General features: G+C 31.5%; 1 protein-coding gene across 4 annotated transcripts; it reads right to left on the bottom strand.

Moving 5' to 3' along the window:
• Positions 1-3,917: 3,917 nt before the first annotated feature.
• Positions 3,918-17,315, bottom strand: LOC145326744 (uncharacterized). Of its 4 annotated transcripts, none has more exons than XM_080170125.1 (16): positions 17,188-17,315; positions 16,235-16,287; positions 15,829-15,930; positions 14,936-14,997; positions 13,707-13,764; positions 12,555-12,642; positions 12,087-12,206; positions 10,091-10,174; positions 9,567-9,701; positions 9,225-9,308; positions 7,199-7,290; positions 6,410-6,500; positions 5,903-5,955; positions 5,345-5,429; positions 4,641-4,734; positions 3,919-4,144 (listed from the first exon to the last, which is right to left on the bottom strand). In XM_080170125.1, the coding sequence occupies exons 1-16, from the start codon at positions 17,263-17,265 to the stop codon at positions 4,116-4,118; spliced, it is 1,308 nt and encodes a 435-aa protein (XP_080026251.1). In that variant the 5' UTR covers positions 17,266-17,315; the 3' UTR covers positions 3,919-4,115. The 4 variants fall into 4 exon arrangements, with proteins under 4 accessions (XP_080026253.1, XP_080026254.1, XP_080026251.1 ...); XM_080170126.1 differs by having other exon boundaries at positions 3,922-4,144; positions 15,829-15,921; XM_080170127.1 differs by lacking the exons at positions 15,829-15,930; positions 16,235-16,287; positions 17,188-17,315 and adding an exon at positions 15,347-15,387 and having other exon boundaries at positions 3,918-4,144.
• Between the last annotated feature and the right edge of the window lie 173 nt (positions 17,316-17,488).

The raw sequence follows: 17,488 nt of genomic DNA on the forward strand, positions 1-17,488 counted from the left end.
GTGTTGAATTCGAAACCATTGACGTATGCCACTGCAGGAGAAGACGTCAATACCTGGAGGATAATTTCACCTGCTGATCTGTTAGGTGGCAGGACAAATGATGCAATCTGTACGTTTGAAACTGGTTGCAAAGAGCCCATTACCAGGAGGTTGGAGAACTTGGAGGAGTTGACCCGTCAGTTCCATCAGGTGTACAAGGAGCAGCTCATGCCCGAGCTGATGAAGTCCATCAAGTGGCGCCGCAACAAGGTGCTGCTCGAGCCAGGAGATGTGGTGCTTGTTGATGACAGCACTAGTTTGATGAAGAAGTTTAGACTGGGACGTGTTGAAGAAGTGCGCCCAGGTGGAAGGACCGTGGTTGCCAAGTATAAATTATCAGATGAAGCAGCCGCCACGAGTAACGAGACTTCCGCGAGACGACTGTTCAAGATCAATCTACCCAAAGTTTAGTATAAGTATCGTTCTTGTTTAACTTTGAATTTTATTTTTCGGTAGATTTATCAGATTTTTTTCGGAAGACAAAAAACGCAAATTTTGATACAATTTCGTTTAAACTTTCAAATCGACGCAAGATTTTTTTCATTTGAAATGCAAACTTAAGTTTTTTATACGTTTACGCAAGTTCTTTCAATGATTTAAGTCTTTCCGGGACCAGGGATTTTTTTCGCAGAAAATTTCCTAGGTACCTACGCAGATATAAACATTTTTATCCTTGTTGGATTGAAATTTGATATGATAAGAAATTAACAAAATGAGATTTTTACATCATTTAAATATTTCTTTAAGATTTATTACAATCACATAAATAATTTAATATTACATGCATATTAAAATTATTACTATTTACCTTTGAACTGATGTACCTAAAGAAAAAATGCAGATTTTTTTCGCGATGAATTAAGTAGATTCTTTGATTTTCGTAGAGTTAAGCTTAATAAGACCGCTTTACGCCGTACCTAAGCTCTGTTTCCTCGGCCAGGCATGACGCAAAACGGCAAAACTAAAGCATAAAATATTTTATTTGATTGCTTTGATTGATGATTTTAAAAGTTTCTTTGAATTATTTCATGATTCTTTTTATTTTTTTGATTTGAATTAAACATCACTAATTATGTTTGTTTCAGTTGATGCAGCCCTGCGCCAGAAATCCTGTTAGAAATTATGCAGTATCAAAAGTTGTGATGGAAAGTCATAACGTCCAACAGGATAGCTGGAACATGGCAATTATTAATATTTGATGGATATTGTTAGTTTGTATCTTGAGGGATTCATTCTAACTGAGGCCCAAATTGCCTTTAATTATGACTGTATGAATATGTATATGTTGCTTTCTTCTTAAAACAGAGAGAAATTGCAGAGTCAGCATTTTAGAGAAGTTCTTTTCTTATATTGAGCTTTGTTTTATTTTGGTAAATTTAATTTGCATATTTCAGTTGCAATTTTAATTTTACGCAATTTTGATTCACGAAGATTTAAAATTATGAAATCTTAATTTTCTGAAGTTTGATGATTTTTTACAGTCATATTTTATTTAGATTTAAGTATCTATTTTATTAAAACATGTTTAGATTTAAGGATCTTACTTATCTTATCTGAAAAATGTTTAGATGTATGCACGAGTATTTTTCTATCGGAGAAAAATTCTAATTATTGAGAAGTTTTTATGCAATTTTACTTTTCTTTTCTAGCAAAAAGATTTAGTAGAAGAAATGTCATTATTTAATCTTTCTTTCTTATGATGAAAAAAGTTTGAGTTGATTATTTAATTATCGATGCGATTTTTAGTATAAAATCATTACCTATTTTATTATGTAGGTACCTAATTAAAGTTTAGGTACTAACGATTATTAATTCATGTATTCGCAATTACATGATCTGTAATTCTAATTTTATTTGAGAATATGAGGCCATGATATAATGAGATGTGTGAGTGGTAAATGTGCAATTCATGAATGTTGAATGCTTTTCCCATTCCTTATTCCTATCCTTATGTGGTAGCTGAGGCGGTTTGAGTTATTGTGGTATTCGTAAATTACCATAACCAATTTTAGGCCTTATGGCCATAACATTTAAACTCTTGTAATTTATGCGTTATGAGATTGTGATCTCGTGGACACTGTCTGCACGTATATTGCAAAGATGAGGTGTTGTGTTCGATTCCCAGTGAATAGACGGGTGTGTGTCGGTATGTAATTCTTGTATTCCCCGGCAAGTTCGAACCCATTAATCCCTTTTTTCCTTACACCAGAATTCCCCAGAGAATGAGTGTGTTATGCGGCATTCCTAACTATCTCCGCGCGTGGCTTGTAAACAAACAAAAAAGACGCGCACTTTTCCTTTGATGATTCCCATGTGAGGAGCTTCGTGAATGAAAATAATGTATTGCTTGAATATACATGCGCTCTAATCCGTGGAAGATCTCAAATAAGCCTTCCTGCTTAGTTTGACATCATATGTGGTAAGAATTTATTTTTAATTCTTGAAAATAAGCGTAGAATGGTACAATTTTATGAAGAAATTTAAATCATTAATTTTTCAACAAATAGACCATTTAACTGCTAAGTTTTGATATACGAATATTTTCCTTTATATTATTGATTATTTTATTCTAAAATTATCAATTTCTGATGCGATTTAATATGTTTCGTGCCAATTTAAAGTTTTTAGAAAATTTATATTTTTTATTAAATTGAAATCACGCAACCTCGATGTTACAAAAATAATAACCATTAATTTTATGTAATTAATTCTTATATTTTTGTTTTAGACTTACTGTTTTCATGGTAATAAATACACATTCGTAAACTTCACTATGTTGGTCATTCGGAGGGCTTCGAGATAAGATTTCGAGAACGGCTAGGCATTGCGTTCCGAAACATAATGGTTATAAATACTTTAATTACTAAAGAAATCTATTAAACTAGTTTTGGTTCTGAATAAACGTGCGGCGATTAAAACTTTTTAAAAGAATAAATAAAAGATTCTACCTTACCTGTTTTTTTATTCTTTTTTAACAAAAAGATTTTAGCTGATTCTAATAAGGTTTGAACTGTTACAATTTCTTAATAAAGAAACCATCTAATAGTTCCTTTTTCATTATGACCAAGTTCTTTACTATACATTAGTCTTCTTCTCTCATAATTCTATTATTTTGAGAGAGATAAAATAAGGGTAATCTAATGTATTTTTTAAAAATGTAAGGGTGCTAAAATGATGATTTTCAAAGTTTGAGGAGGGTTATCATCCCCTTTACCCTCGCCCTTGGACGTTTATGTATAAAGCCGTAACTTCGAATGTAATTAGAGAAACTTACAAAGCTTAACATTATTAATTAATCATAGTAAATATCTTTTTGTTTAGTCTAGTCTCACATAATTTATCAAATTCTTACCATTTTTCTAACAAAACATGTGTAATTCAAATTTTAATATCGAAGCTTCTCTATAAGTTTTTGTGTCTGTCTGTCGGTAATGCTGTTATTCAGATTTTTATCACTAAACGTTCGTCATACAGCAATTGTAAACAGGGATGACAACATCAATAAAAGCGAAGCTCTCAGGTCAGACGTTCACAAACGATAATTATATTGTAAATAAAAATCAAGATACGGATTAAGGGAAAACTTACAATTTTAGTACTTTGATATAGAGTTGCTTTGCTTGAAATAGTGTACTTTGTTGTCAAAGGAATCATTGTTCCAAAAATAAAATAAATATGATTCACTACTATTGGACATCCTTGTTTATCCGCAGCAACTTTATAATTAGGGTTTGTCCATAAATCCGTCCGGTTAAAGTTTTAAAAAATAACAAATTGTTTGTTGAATGTACTTCAGAGCTGGATCTTTAAATCCTTTTAGTGGTGAGCCAGATCGGGGTGATCCGAATTTTAGCCAATCACAGCGCGGCATTTCATAAAATGCTGTGCTCTCATTGGTGGAAAGTTGGCTCACCCCGATCTGGCTCACCACTAAAATGATTTAAAGATCCAGCTCAGGTGAAAAAATACTTTATTAAAAAATTCTTTATTATGTAATAAATATATAATCTTCAACCAAAAATAATGATAAATATGATATAGATAATTTGTATACATTCATTTGTTTCATGTTAGAGTTATTCTTCTTTAGAGTAGCCAAGTAGTCCTGAAACATATGATTTTAAAAATATTAAATTAAAACAAGAATATTAGAATACTGTTCATATTCTTATTTTTCTAAAACTAAAGGTTCTCTCACTCTGTCTCTAATTCTAAGGATTTTTGATGCTTTTACACAAACCTAAAATTAAAACAACCCCCCAACCCCTTATCTTCCAAAAAAAGAAAACTTTTTTTGCACTGAGAAGACTCTAAAAAAGCATTCCTATCCTATTGGGGTATCATTTTTTAGGAGATATCTTATCTTTTATATAACATAACCTAACTTATAATAGGCATAAAATTCAATTACATAAGGAAATTTTTAAATTATTTATACAATATACTTTGAAATTTCGATATCTTTCGAAAAACAGACTTTTTCTTTCTGTAAATACATCGTGTCTCTTCTTTAGCACTTCGATATATCATTTTAGACTTTTAAACTGCTAAATATATCTGAAAACCGATGTTTTTCTACGTTTTAATAGTATTTAAGTTACCTATAAAAGACGACATTCTGAAAACTCTCGCAACATATCTGATATTATTTTCATGTGTGCTCAATAAACGGTTAGTATATTCAACTAAACGATCCTAAAATTAAAAATAAACTGTTAAAAAATTCACAACTTTTTACATATACATAATATTTCTCTTTTCAACTTTGAATGAATTATCTACTACTCTATTACTCATAATATCAGCCGTCATTTTGTAGATATACTTAAATGGTATAAGAACTAATTTTTAATTTTTTAATGATTAACTTCAAGAACTCTTTTTACACGTACATTAGCACGTTCATAAATGGCTATATGATAAATTTTAATTTTGTATTTTTTTCTGATGAGTGAAATAGGCTTTTGAAATTACTTATAAAGATTCTCCTGGCCTATGAGAATTTGCTTTATCCATCAATCTTTAGCTTTAATTGACTTTAAAACAAGGACGATAGCGTCCAACAGTTACAAAGATATTATATGAAAGAAAAAGGAGAACGAGAGTTATGAAAACTTTATTTTGTTTATTTTGTTATCTTATGACGAAGGGAAATAATTGGAATTGGAAGGGAAGGGAAAGGGTTGGGGAAATAAAATTACTGAAAGTAAATCATCTGCATTTCATTCATTAAAGACAGAAATACAGACAGACAGCCGAACAATAACACGTGTAGAGTAGCTTTGATACTAAAAATTGAACTTACAGTAACATCAGTCAAAAAGTCCTTTGAGGTGATGACTGATATTTTTGCTATAGCATAACTTTTCTTCGCGCTAGCATACACAACCCTGTATATTTATAAGCATTAAAAATCTATCAATTGATCTAACTCTTAAGTTTTTCCTTTTGATGTATTTTGACATGGAAATATTTATTAATTTTGGCTACCAATTTTAGAAAAGAAAAAGTATAAATAAAATTTGGTACCCTACTCCAAACCTTAACAGGATTTATGAGAAGCTTCGGATCATGTAAAGGAAACGAAGTTGCGGGTTTCATCATATTTTCACAATAGCTTTTATCTATTTCTAGCCACTGCAGGGGGCTCTAACTCTGCGGGGCAATCATTAACATATACCTAACCTAAAATAACCTTTCAAAAGCTACTGTGAAAATACGACGACCACAACTTCGTTTCCTTTACATGACCATAGCTTCTTATTAAGGAAAACCATATCGGTTCATAGGTTAGCAATATTTTTCGGTACGAACAGACAGACAGGCATAGATCCTGGTACTGTAAGGAATATATCCTTCTTACTTGGAAGCCTCTACAGTAAATTCAGCCGCTGATTTGCTTCCATCATAAAGTGCCTAAAAATTTTATCTCATGAAAAACACTTGAATCTATTTTATGTTTTTAAAATTTTTTTGTTCTTTATGCATAACCCCTGCGGGATGTCTAACACTATGGGGCCTATATTGTGTTGTCCTAACCTGTAACTGCACTATACCCAACATAACATATACTAACCTAACATAATAACTAACACACGTCAAACGACTTAATTTTCAATTTATTTAAAATAATGATTGGAAGGGGGGCTTCACAGGATTTTCAAGGAAAACCACCCTAAGTACTTTTAGTTATAATCGTTCCAGTTAAAAAAATGAATGATATTTTTATAATAATCCCCAATGACAAAACAAAATTACCCCATCTGAGGATAAAATTATTTGTTGAAAAATTGTAACACTGATAGTTTGGAAGTAACCAATCTAAATTCAAAAAAGTACCCAAAGTTTTTGAGTCAACGAATTTTTATACCTGAGCTGTTTCTGCGATATGTTTGATGTTTTGGTCCAAAGCTTCAGCATGTTCCGGATAATGTTCATGTAACAGTTTTAGGGCATAGTCCCTGAAGTTGAAGATATTTCAATACAAGTCGTCAGGTTTTCTTATTTATTTGTCTAATCGTATTTTAGACAGTTTGTCGCAGATGATAAAATCATGACTAACAGAGGTTTTAACACTCCTCTTACTTTTTTTGACACCCCTGTAAATCGAAGGGGGTGTATTTTAGACAACAATTAAAAGTGTTAGAGTTAGGGGGAGTGACAACCCTATGAAAATCAACATTCTAAAAAGTCCCAAAAAATTATAGGGGTTATAGGCTGTTTTAAAAAGAGCGTGTTTTGGGGGGAGGGGGTGTTTGCCGTTGTCAAGGTGTAGGGGAGTAGACACCTAGAAGTGTTATCCAACTCAAGAGGGTGGATACATTTTCTTTCTACACCCCTCTGAAGCTATTGATAAGTCTATTGTAATGTTTAACTTCACCAATCATTATAAATGTTCCTATTTCCACGAGACAAAGAAATGATTATTAATTACGTTTTTTCATCAAGTTGTTATCAAGTGATGATAGAAAAGTAATCATCAACATATTTTATAACTTTTAGTGATAACACATTCACATCAATTTCGATGTTTTCCCTCAAAGATCCTAGCGAGCACAGAACACCCCCTCCCCCTCCCTAACATATTCTGAAAATTTTTTCCTTTATGCTTTTAAATAAGGATGAGGATTAAGTAGTCTTCTTTTCCAAAGGATTATACCTGTTTTCTGTAGCCATGGTAAGACTAGTGGTAGCCAACTTTTCTGGAACATTCCACAGGTTTTCATATAGAGAATATCCTGTAGCTCCTATCTATAATAAAAACAAGGATGACAACGTCCTAAGATCTTAATATATGTTTACAACACATAGAATTTATGGAATCGGCAACAGGCTTAATTCAAACCTTTCAGGTTCACCCAAGAAACAAATCAAACAAACAAATAAGATAGATGATAATGATCCTTGAGGTCCTGATCCTATAGGTCCAAGAAAACCTGTGATACACCCCCTTTAAACAGCCAAGTAATAAATTTCATATACCCCTTTAGATTATAGAATTCCCAATCCTTTTTAAAAAGCTTAAACTAATTTTTTCCTTAAATGTATGTCTAGATGTCTCATTATATGTATCTTTCCAATTTTTTTATGTATGTTCCACTAACTAAAAGCCTTTTTTTCTCAACAATTTAGATCAAAACCCCCCTCTTGCTGTCTGTAATACACCCCCCTCGATTTCTGTTTGAGGAGGGTGTAATTTTTTTTGTGAGCGCTTCGCGCACCCCTCTGTCAAATATCTGTGTACGTCAGAGCTTGCTGAGATAATCAGTTTTCAACTCTTATCAAGATACTAAGAAATTAATAATTTATAAAAAAAAAAAAATTTAAAGTATAAAAATATATTGATAAAGAAATAACACGTTTCTTGTACAATTTCATAATATAAAATTTGTATAAAGGCACAATGGTGATTTTATATTTTTGTTAAAAGATGAAGAAAAAAAGTTATAAGCCTTAATCTAAAATCATTTTAACCTTTTAGAAATAAAATATAAAAAAAACTCTTATACTTATATTAGAATAATACTAGCGGCTATGCCTCTAGATGCCTCTAGGAAAACTGGTAAAGAGGGAGGGGACGATACTCTTTGACGTGCCCTCCCACAAAATAGTAAAAGCTTCACTTAACCTTTTGAGAAGCTAAACTTTTTAGGAGAACCATATTGGTTCAGCTGTTAGCAAAATCCTTCGAACAGACACACCTAGACAGACAGTAACCCTGTTACTTTTATATAAGAATAAGAAATATCTTAACCTGAAAAAAATAATATTTTTCTTTAACTTTTTTTTATCATCTTTCATATATCTTTTTCTTATGGTTATGTGCATAAATGAAAAACAGCACACAATTGTTTATTTTTACTCTATCATGCTTTTTTAATTTTCGTATATCCAAGAACATATCATATTAGCAATTAAAAATGTTATGCAAAACAAATCCAAATTATGTTCAAATTTTCCCTCCATGCAAATAACCATTTTATACAACAACAAAAACATGGCACAAAAACAATTTAAAAAAGACAGAAATCAGTTTCAAATGTTGCTTTTTTTCAATCTATTCGTTTTTTAAAAATACATCTTAAACGTTTGAAAGCCATGAACAAAGAAGTGAAAAAATATAATTATTATTAATTTTTTTTCTTGTAACAAAGACGACTTTTTAGATTACATTAGATGATAAACTATAAAAATAAAAGTATATTTATATAACAAGAACATTAATGATTGATAGTAGCAAAGGCAAAAGTCTGTTTCCCTAAAATTACACTTGGACCACATACAAACTTTTAAAAAATCCTTTTTATGCTCAATGTAGGCCAAGTTAGGTTAAGCAAAGGTTTGAAGAGTACTCAGAGACTAAAAATATATTTTTTTTATTTAAAAAAAAGAATAATAGGGTTAGGCGAGGGTTCGATGTACAAGAAATAGATTTGTGTAAAAGCACTAAAATGGTGTTTTAAGAGCCAAAAAAATTAACCTGTTAGATTAAATCTTAATCTTATTACTGCTTTCTTATACTTTTAAGCAGCCAAAACTGCAGTATCTAAGCAGTTTGTTGGCTCAAACACTCAAGACAAGTAGAGCAGCTTTGCTCTTAATTCTATGTAAAATTATTCTTCATTTTGTTCATGGTTGCCGTTACTCGGGGTATCATTTTGTTCAGGGTTGCCGTTATTGTGAACCTTATTAGCCATAGTCTCCCTAGTGCTCTTTAAATATTCACGCGCATTTTCAGCGTGCCTACGCGCTTCCTCCACAGTTTTATCCTAAACAAAAAAAATCAGCACGCTTCGTGACTTTTTCATAAAGTTTGAAAATCAAATATTTAAACTAAAGAATGTCAAATATAAATAGGTGGAATGCTTTCAAAGTTAGGTAGGCCTAAAATATGCATAAATATCTCATCTTGCACAGTATATTTTACTATTTGCTTCTCTCCTAGCCTCCAGGGAATGGCGGGGGAGATGAGGAAAATAGTTCAAAATCACCCCAAAATATTGATAAAACTTATATTAAAAGATTACCTTAGTAATGGTGGCAACCTCTTTGCCAAGCTTTACCATATCCCCATAGGCGGTGGCTGGGTCGTTGTAGGCCTGCACCATAACTGGGGCTATGTAGTCCTGAGTCATCTTTACTGCAGGCTCTACATAGCTCTCCTATATATATAGGTATATATATATATATAGAATACAATGTAGAACTTATTGTGTCTGTCTGTCAGTCTGAAGCTTAAGATCTCAGTAACCGCTGAACCGATTGGTCAGATAGATATTAAAAGGATATACATTTAGATATGTAGACAGATTGTTACCAACCAAAATATCTTCAGCAGTTATCAAACAAGATAAGTAATAACAATTAATGCAGCAGTAATATATAGTCTGATAGATAGATAGAAATATGGATACAACCTTGATCTCTCAGTAAGTTTCAGAGCAGTATCAGTTTACACAGCTGTTGCACCAGGAATATTTAGTCAGATATTTAGATTAGATAGATAGATATAAGGATATACAATTAGATAGACAGAAAGATGGATACCAACCTTGATATCTTCAGCAGTTCTCAGAGCAGGATCAATATAAACAGTTTTAGCTCCAGCAATGGTTTCACTAGCACTGGCAACTACCTACAACATTTAAGAACAATGTTAAATAAAGCCAATAGAAGAATAGCTTCTTTAATAAATCTATAGCATTTATGAAAAACTACCTGGATCCTTCTGTGTTAAATTTCCCAACGCTATTGGTTGATTTTTCAAAGACCCAATTGAAAGTCGGCACAGGGTCCTTGGGGAGGGGACATACAGTTATTTAACCCCTACCCCTATTGTTTTACTCTAATACTTCTTTAGTTTAGTGTAAGCTCTCAGAGCATACAGTCGCATGCACAATGTGAAAGCTGCAGTAAACTCACTTGTGACTTAAGTGAGTAACTTTACACAAAAAATGTAACTTATAAATATCAACTCTAGTTATATAAAAATATTTATTCAAAGACACAACTTCTAGAATCTACAACTCAAAATGGATCTAAGTGATAATATCTACATTCTACAAACCCAATTCAATGTCAACCACATTTCCAAGACAATATCAACACTTCATCTTCAAAATTTCATAATCCTCATAAATTAAAATCGCTACTATGTCATCTTTGCCTTCATTTATAAAAATAAAATTCTTCAAATTTAAAAATATTTTACCTAAAACGGCCACTTATTCCCAAGAAAATAAGTAATATTTCATAGTCAACTTAGCCTTCAAAAAATTAATCTTCCATCAAATCTTATAATATAACTTAATCTGCCAGACATTAGTTGTAAAATCATACTTACAACACTCACTTCTGTAATATTCATAACAAAATTGGCCTAGCATCAGAATTCTGCTTTCTAAGTGTGTGGGTTAGCATTTTTCTAGGTTTTATGTAGGTCTCCAAAAATTAGTCCTTAGATTTACGCTTAATGGAGTGGGGCATGAATCTATTTTGACTACATATAATAATTTAAAATTTCAGAGGCGTTTTTTATTAAGTAGATTTAACAGCAAATGTCACCAATATCAACTTCAAACCTAAAATAATGTATCCTAATCGGCCACAACGTTCAATTCTTAATCTGCTAGACATTAGTTATAAAATTATACTTACATCATTCATTCTGTAATAAACATGACAACAATGGCCTAGTATCAGAATTTTGCTAGCTAAGTTGTCGGGTTAGCATTTTCTATTATAAAGGTCTCCCAAAATTAGTCTTTAGATTATGCTTAATAGGGCAAGGGCATTTATCTATTTATGACTACATATATTAACCTAAACTTTCAGGAATGTCAATATTGTATAGATGATTTAACAAAAATGTCAGCAATCTAAACTTCTCCAAACCAAATTACAGTATCCTAAAAGGCCACCACATTCCATTCTAATAAATCACAGCTGCAAACAATTTAAACATCTAAATATAGAGTAGCTTCCTTCTAAATATCACAATAAAATTTTTTATTTATGATACAATCAGCATAATTTTCTTCTAAACACACAAATCAGCATATTTTTACATTTTAGCCTAAATGACATTCATTATTTCTACAATTTTTTTACTTACAAAATTTCATTATAACTACAATAATAACTACATATATAACTACAATATAACTACATTAATAACTACATTTATAATTACAATATAACTACATAATAAACACCAGTTAAGTCACATTTAATTTTGCAATCATATCTCCAGAGGGGTTTACTCCCTTATCAGAAAACACAAACCGCGGCTTGGGTAAACCCTCAAACTTGACTAATAGTCATAAATGAGGTGTCAAGTCGCAATTATTTACTTATGACTGACTTTATGTTCTTTTTTGCATTATGATTAATTGTAATTGTTTTTTCTTCTATAATCCACTTACATAAACGTTGTCATATGTATAATAATTGAATTTGAAATATACATACATACGCAAAGTATAGAATCTTAATATTTTTATTGAACACTTTTTTTCAAATTACAATTGAAAACTAAAAAAAATGACCTTGGTAGTTTTCTCCTTGAAATCCATAGCCTTGGTGATTACAGGATCAACATAAACCTCCTTGGTACCATTCAATTTATCTACAACTGGGGCCACATACACTTCTTTAGTCTCTGCAAGCTACAAATAATATATAGTATCAATATAAACCTTCTTGGTACCATTCAATTTATCTACAACTGGGGCCACATACACTTCTTTAGTCTCTGCAAGCTACAAATAATATATAGTATCAATATAAACCTTCTTGGTACCATTCAATTTATCTACAACTGGAGCGACATAGTACAAGCTAAAAATAACAATATAGTTTTTAAAAAATCATTAAATTTTCTGTCTATCTTTTTATGCTACTCAGTACATTGTAATTCAATAAGACTTGAAGGATCTGGAGGGGTGGGAGATATAAACCTCTATCCCTCCCTCAACCCAAAATGCTCAAAGTAATTTTGGAAATAAAAAAGTTACCTTTTCATTAATTTTGTCAATTCCTCCACAAGCAAGATTGTCAATCTTCTCAACATGAGGATTCAGTGTTACTTTCAAATCTTCAACTCTATAAATAAATACAAGATTATCTATCATTGATCTTAATTTAAGGATTCAGTGTTACTTTCAAATCTTCAACTCTATAAATATATATAAGATTATTACAATCTAAATATGAGGATTTAGTGTTACTTTCAAATCTTCAACTCTATAAATAAATAAAAGATTATTAACATACTAAATATGGGGATTTAGTGTTACTTTCAAATCTTCAACTATATAAATAAATTTAAGATTATTAATCTTCTAAATATGAGGATTTAGTGTTCCTTTCAAATCTTCAACTCTATAAATAAATATAAGATTATTAACATTCTAAATATGAGGATTCAGAGTATCTTTCAAATCTTCAACTCTATAAATATATATAAGATTATCAATGAGGATTTTATGTTACTTTCAAATCTTTAACTCTATAAATAAATAAAGATTATGAATGAGGATTTAATGTTACGTTCAAATCTTCAACTCTTTAATATAAAAAATCACATTTATATACAATTTTCATCAGACTTCAAAATTAATATTTCCCTTATCAACTTTTGACACTGTGTTTATATTTGTTTGTCATACCCACTAATTTTAAAGCTTTGAATGTTGTCATCCTTGTTTTTAATTTGTATAAGAATTATTTTAAGACATTTATTAGCAATAAAATGACGTAATAAATTTAACTTTACATAGTACAATAAATTTACAAAGAGGCTACGCTCAAATAAAGATATTTAAATCCAAAGCTTGCTATCCATCTTACAAACAGTCTAATATATTTATATAATTTATTGGCTCATCTACTGAAATAAGAACATATTTTTCTCTATGGCTTGAAACCAATTAATATCCATTTGTTTAGAACTAGTTCTCAGCCATACTGAAAAATCATTTATAACATCGTATTACATACAATTTTCAACGAATCTTAAAATAAAATCTTAAAATTAATACCAGTTTTGTTAGCCCGGGACTTCAGTCCCTCTGGGGTAATAAAACTAGTTTTAATCTGATGTTTTTTCACTTTAAAATCCGCGGAAAGCTGTCCATAATACGATTTGATAAACAAGTAACTATTACCTCTTTTCAAGATTTTGAGTGTAGAGAACGTTCATAGTTGATAGTACTGATTTTACATCTAAATAAACAAATTTAGAAATATATTAAGGATTCCTGTATCAGTTTGGTACAATTTAGAAAGTGTTTTAACTGTATAAATACTTATATCAAGTTCTGACTCTCTACAAGTGTTAATGATCGTATGTTCTAGCGTCTGATATTAGAGCTTTGCTTTCATGAATGTTGTCTTCCTTGTTTAAAATTGATAATAGTTATTGATCGCATCGTATTATAGACAGCTTTTCGCGACTATATTAGAATAAAAATTTATAAGATTAAAGCAAAACTGGTATTAATCTTATAGCTTTTATTTTAATAATTGTCTGTAATACGATAGTATACATGATTTCTCAGTATGGCTGACAACCAGTTTTAATCCAATGGATATTAATCGGTTTCTAAGCCATACTAGAAAAAAAGTTTTCATGCATAAATTAAATTATCTACAAAAAAAAACAATAAAACTCATAGCTTTAATTGGAAGATTTTTTATAAAAAGTTAATTACACAAATGTAAATAAGTTTGTTTCATAATATTCCTGATCATGAAATATCATGAATTTTGATTATAAAAGTTATAATTTAATTTAATTTTGTTTCCATAATAATACTTTGTTGCAAACAGATTGATTTTGTTTTTTTTACTTAAAACACGAAAAACAAATTATTAAGCTTTTTGTTAGAATTATATGTCTGACAACAAGAATTTAGAATACGTGGATGTATTGACAAGGGAAAATTTTTCGTCAATTTAGGTTGCTGATATTGAACCTTATTTATTGGTCAGTTCGTTCATCCAGTAAGAAAGAAGGGAATGGGGTAGAGAGGGCGGATATTGGTATTGTTATTTTAGCCAGCTTAGAGTATGCTTTATTAGAGACAGTATATGAAAATCTGGTACAACGTCCAAGTAATTATAGAATTACATATACTGATTGCTAATAATTAGGACACAAATATTAACCCATTAGTAAAAATCACATTTGCCTCAGAAATAAGGTATACCTAACAAGCAATATCAATCAATAAATAATGTCAGATTTTCCCAGTGGCCTAAAAATGTAGGTCTTGTAAAAATGTCTATGACAATTTCTAACCCCCCCCCCCTCCTTCCCGCAACCTACAAAAAAACAGAAATTTAGGAAGATCAATTTATATTCTATTTTCCTATATAAGTTCATTGTGTTTACCTTCTCTCTCTCCTGCTTGCTTCATAGTTTCATTCACCATTCCAGTTACCATACTCATGGGTCTAGATAGATAGATAGATAGATAGATAGATAGATAGATAGATAGATAGATAGATAGATAGATAGATAGATAGATAGATAGATATATAGATATATAGATAGATAGATAGATAGATAGATAGATAGATAGATAGATAGATAGATAGATAGATAGATAGATAGATAGATAGATAGATAGATAGATAGATAGATAGATAGATAGATAGATAGATAGTTAGATAGATAGATAGATAGATAGATAGACTGTACTAGTTAGATATCTGGATAGTTACCTGGTAGAGTAGATATGTTCTGAAGTAGCAGCTACAGTAATCTGGTTAGTCTGGATATCAAGTATATCTGGATATTTACCTGGTAGAGTAGATATATTCTGAAGGAGCTGCTACTGTACTGGTTAGTCTGGATATCAAGTATATCTGGATATTATCAAGTATATCTGGATATTTACCTGGTAGAGTAGATATATTCTGAAGGAGCTGCTACTGTACTGGTTAGTCTGGATATCAAGTATATCTGGATATTTACCTGGTAGAGTAGATATATTCTAAAGAAGCAGCTACTGTACTGGTTAGTCTTGATATCAAGTATATCTGGATATTTACCTGGTAGAGAAGATATATTCTGAAGTAGCAGCTTCTGTACTGGTTAGTCTGGATATCAAGTATATCAGGATATTTACCTGGTAGAGTAGATATATTCTAAAGAAGCAGCTACTGTGCTGGTTAGTCTGGATATCAAGTATATCTAGATATTCACCTGGTAATGTAGATATATTCTGAAGTAGCAGCTACTGTACTGGTTAGTCTGGATATCAAGTATATCAGGATATTTACCTAGTAGAGTAGATATATTCTGAAGTAGCAGCTACTGTACTGGTTAGCCCGGACATGAGGGGAAGTTCCATTGCCTTGCTCATTAACTTCATCCTATACACACTTTTTAATATCTTTTATATTACACGTTCTAACTTAGTAAGAATTAAAGATATAAAATTTTGTCTTTTCTCTCTTAAAAATTTTGAAATGACAACCAAACCTTTGATTTTACTATTTTGTCTGAAAGTTCAAACTGTGAATGGTAAAGAGATTGCACCTTTTTGTGGCCAAGACATTCCTCTAATCTCTCACTATTTTTCTTGCGAAAATGACATAACAGTAGCAAATACAACTTTTAACGTTTTTAATTATGATACGGTTTCGGTCTAGATTAGAACCCAACACATGCCGACAACTGTTTTACCTGGATTCTTGAGCATCAGTAGCAGGCAAGTCTCCAACAGTCTCACCAGGCAACTACATTCATATATAATAAAATTAAGACATACTTGTGTCTTCTAGCTTTTATTGGATCTTGCTAGACAAGGAGACATGTGATTAGTTCATTTTAGCGGCAAATTTAATAGCCTTTAATTTTAAATATATCTTCCACTGTACTTTAACACATTTTGGTCATCATTAAATTCAGAGAATTCTTCCATGGGCTTTATATGTAGATACAGATAAAAAACTACTCTGAAGCTTAGGTATGTCTGAATGACCGTGTGATACTTTTTTATGAAACTACTTTTGGAAGACGAACCCCAAACTGTCCCAGTTTTGAGCAAGACGATTCCAGTTACGTTATATACGTTTCGGGAAAGAAAAAGGTAAGGGGGGAAGAAAATCTCTTCAAAAAAGATGGGAGAAAAGGAAAGAGATTTTCTTCCCCCCTTCCCTTTTTATATGACGTCACAGGAATCGTCTTGCTCAAAACTGGAACAGTTTGGGGTTCGTCCTTTTGGAACATCGACCTCTCCCCTCCTTTATAAGTTATGTCTTATATTCGTTACTTTTTGCTGTGCTACATAAGTATATAATTGTCCTTGTTAGCTTATAATATACTAGCGGATACGCCCCCTAGAGGCCTCTAGGGGCACTTAAGGAGGGGAGAGTCGAATGATAACCCAATTCATTATTTTAGATTTTAAAAGAAAAAGTAAAAAAAAAATTTGGGGGGGGGGATTTTTTTCTAGGGGCGATTTTTCTTAGGAGGGTAACACTTTCCCCAAAATAGTTATAAACCTTCCCGGGACCTATGAGAAGCTACTCTGTTAAGGAGAACCCGATCGGTTCAGTAGTTATCGAGATCTTTCGTTAGAAACATCCACACAAACAGACATCCTGTTACTTTAGTATAAGGGTATGATGGCAAACCTCATTTGTCTTAGTTTCTGGGGGAGGCACTGCTCCCACCTCTCTGGCTGTTGGTCGGGCTCCGTTTTGTCTTCCCATCTTTAGACCTGAAACTTTTAGTTCCTTGTATTGGTTGGTACTAATACCCCCCTCCCCAGGGGCGTCCAAGCTTTTTATTTTGGGGGGGGGTAAAATTTTTTTAAGGGGTAAATTTTTAATGGGGGGGGGGTAATCGCCCCATTACCCCCCCCCCCCGTTGGACGCCTATGCCCCTCCCTTCCCATTTAATTTCATTAAAGAGGTGTAGGGGGGTGTAATCTCC

The sequence above is a fragment of the Acartia tonsa genome, chromosome 8, assembly GCF_053477335.1.
Source record: "Acartia tonsa isolate MP-2025a chromosome 8, ASM5347733v1, whole genome shotgun sequence".
Taxonomy (NCBI): Eukaryota; Metazoa; Arthropoda; class Copepoda; order Calanoida; family Acartiidae; genus Acartia; species Acartia tonsa.

Excerpts from the sequence above, each read along its gene's own strand:
- LOC145326744 (XM_080170125.1), bottom strand. The coding sequence starts at position 17,265 with ATGGGAAGACAAAACGGAGCCCGACCAACAGCCAGAGAGGTGGGAGCA. Across the intron at positions 13,765-14,935 it reads GCAAGCAGGAGAGAGAGAAG|ATGTAAAATCAGTACTATCA; the intron begins GTAAACACAATG and ends TTGTTTATTTAG. Across the intron at positions 10,175-12,086 it reads TCAAGGAGAAAACTACCAAG|GTAGTTGCCAGTGCTAGTGA; the intron begins GTCATTTTTTTT and ends TAAATGTTGTAG.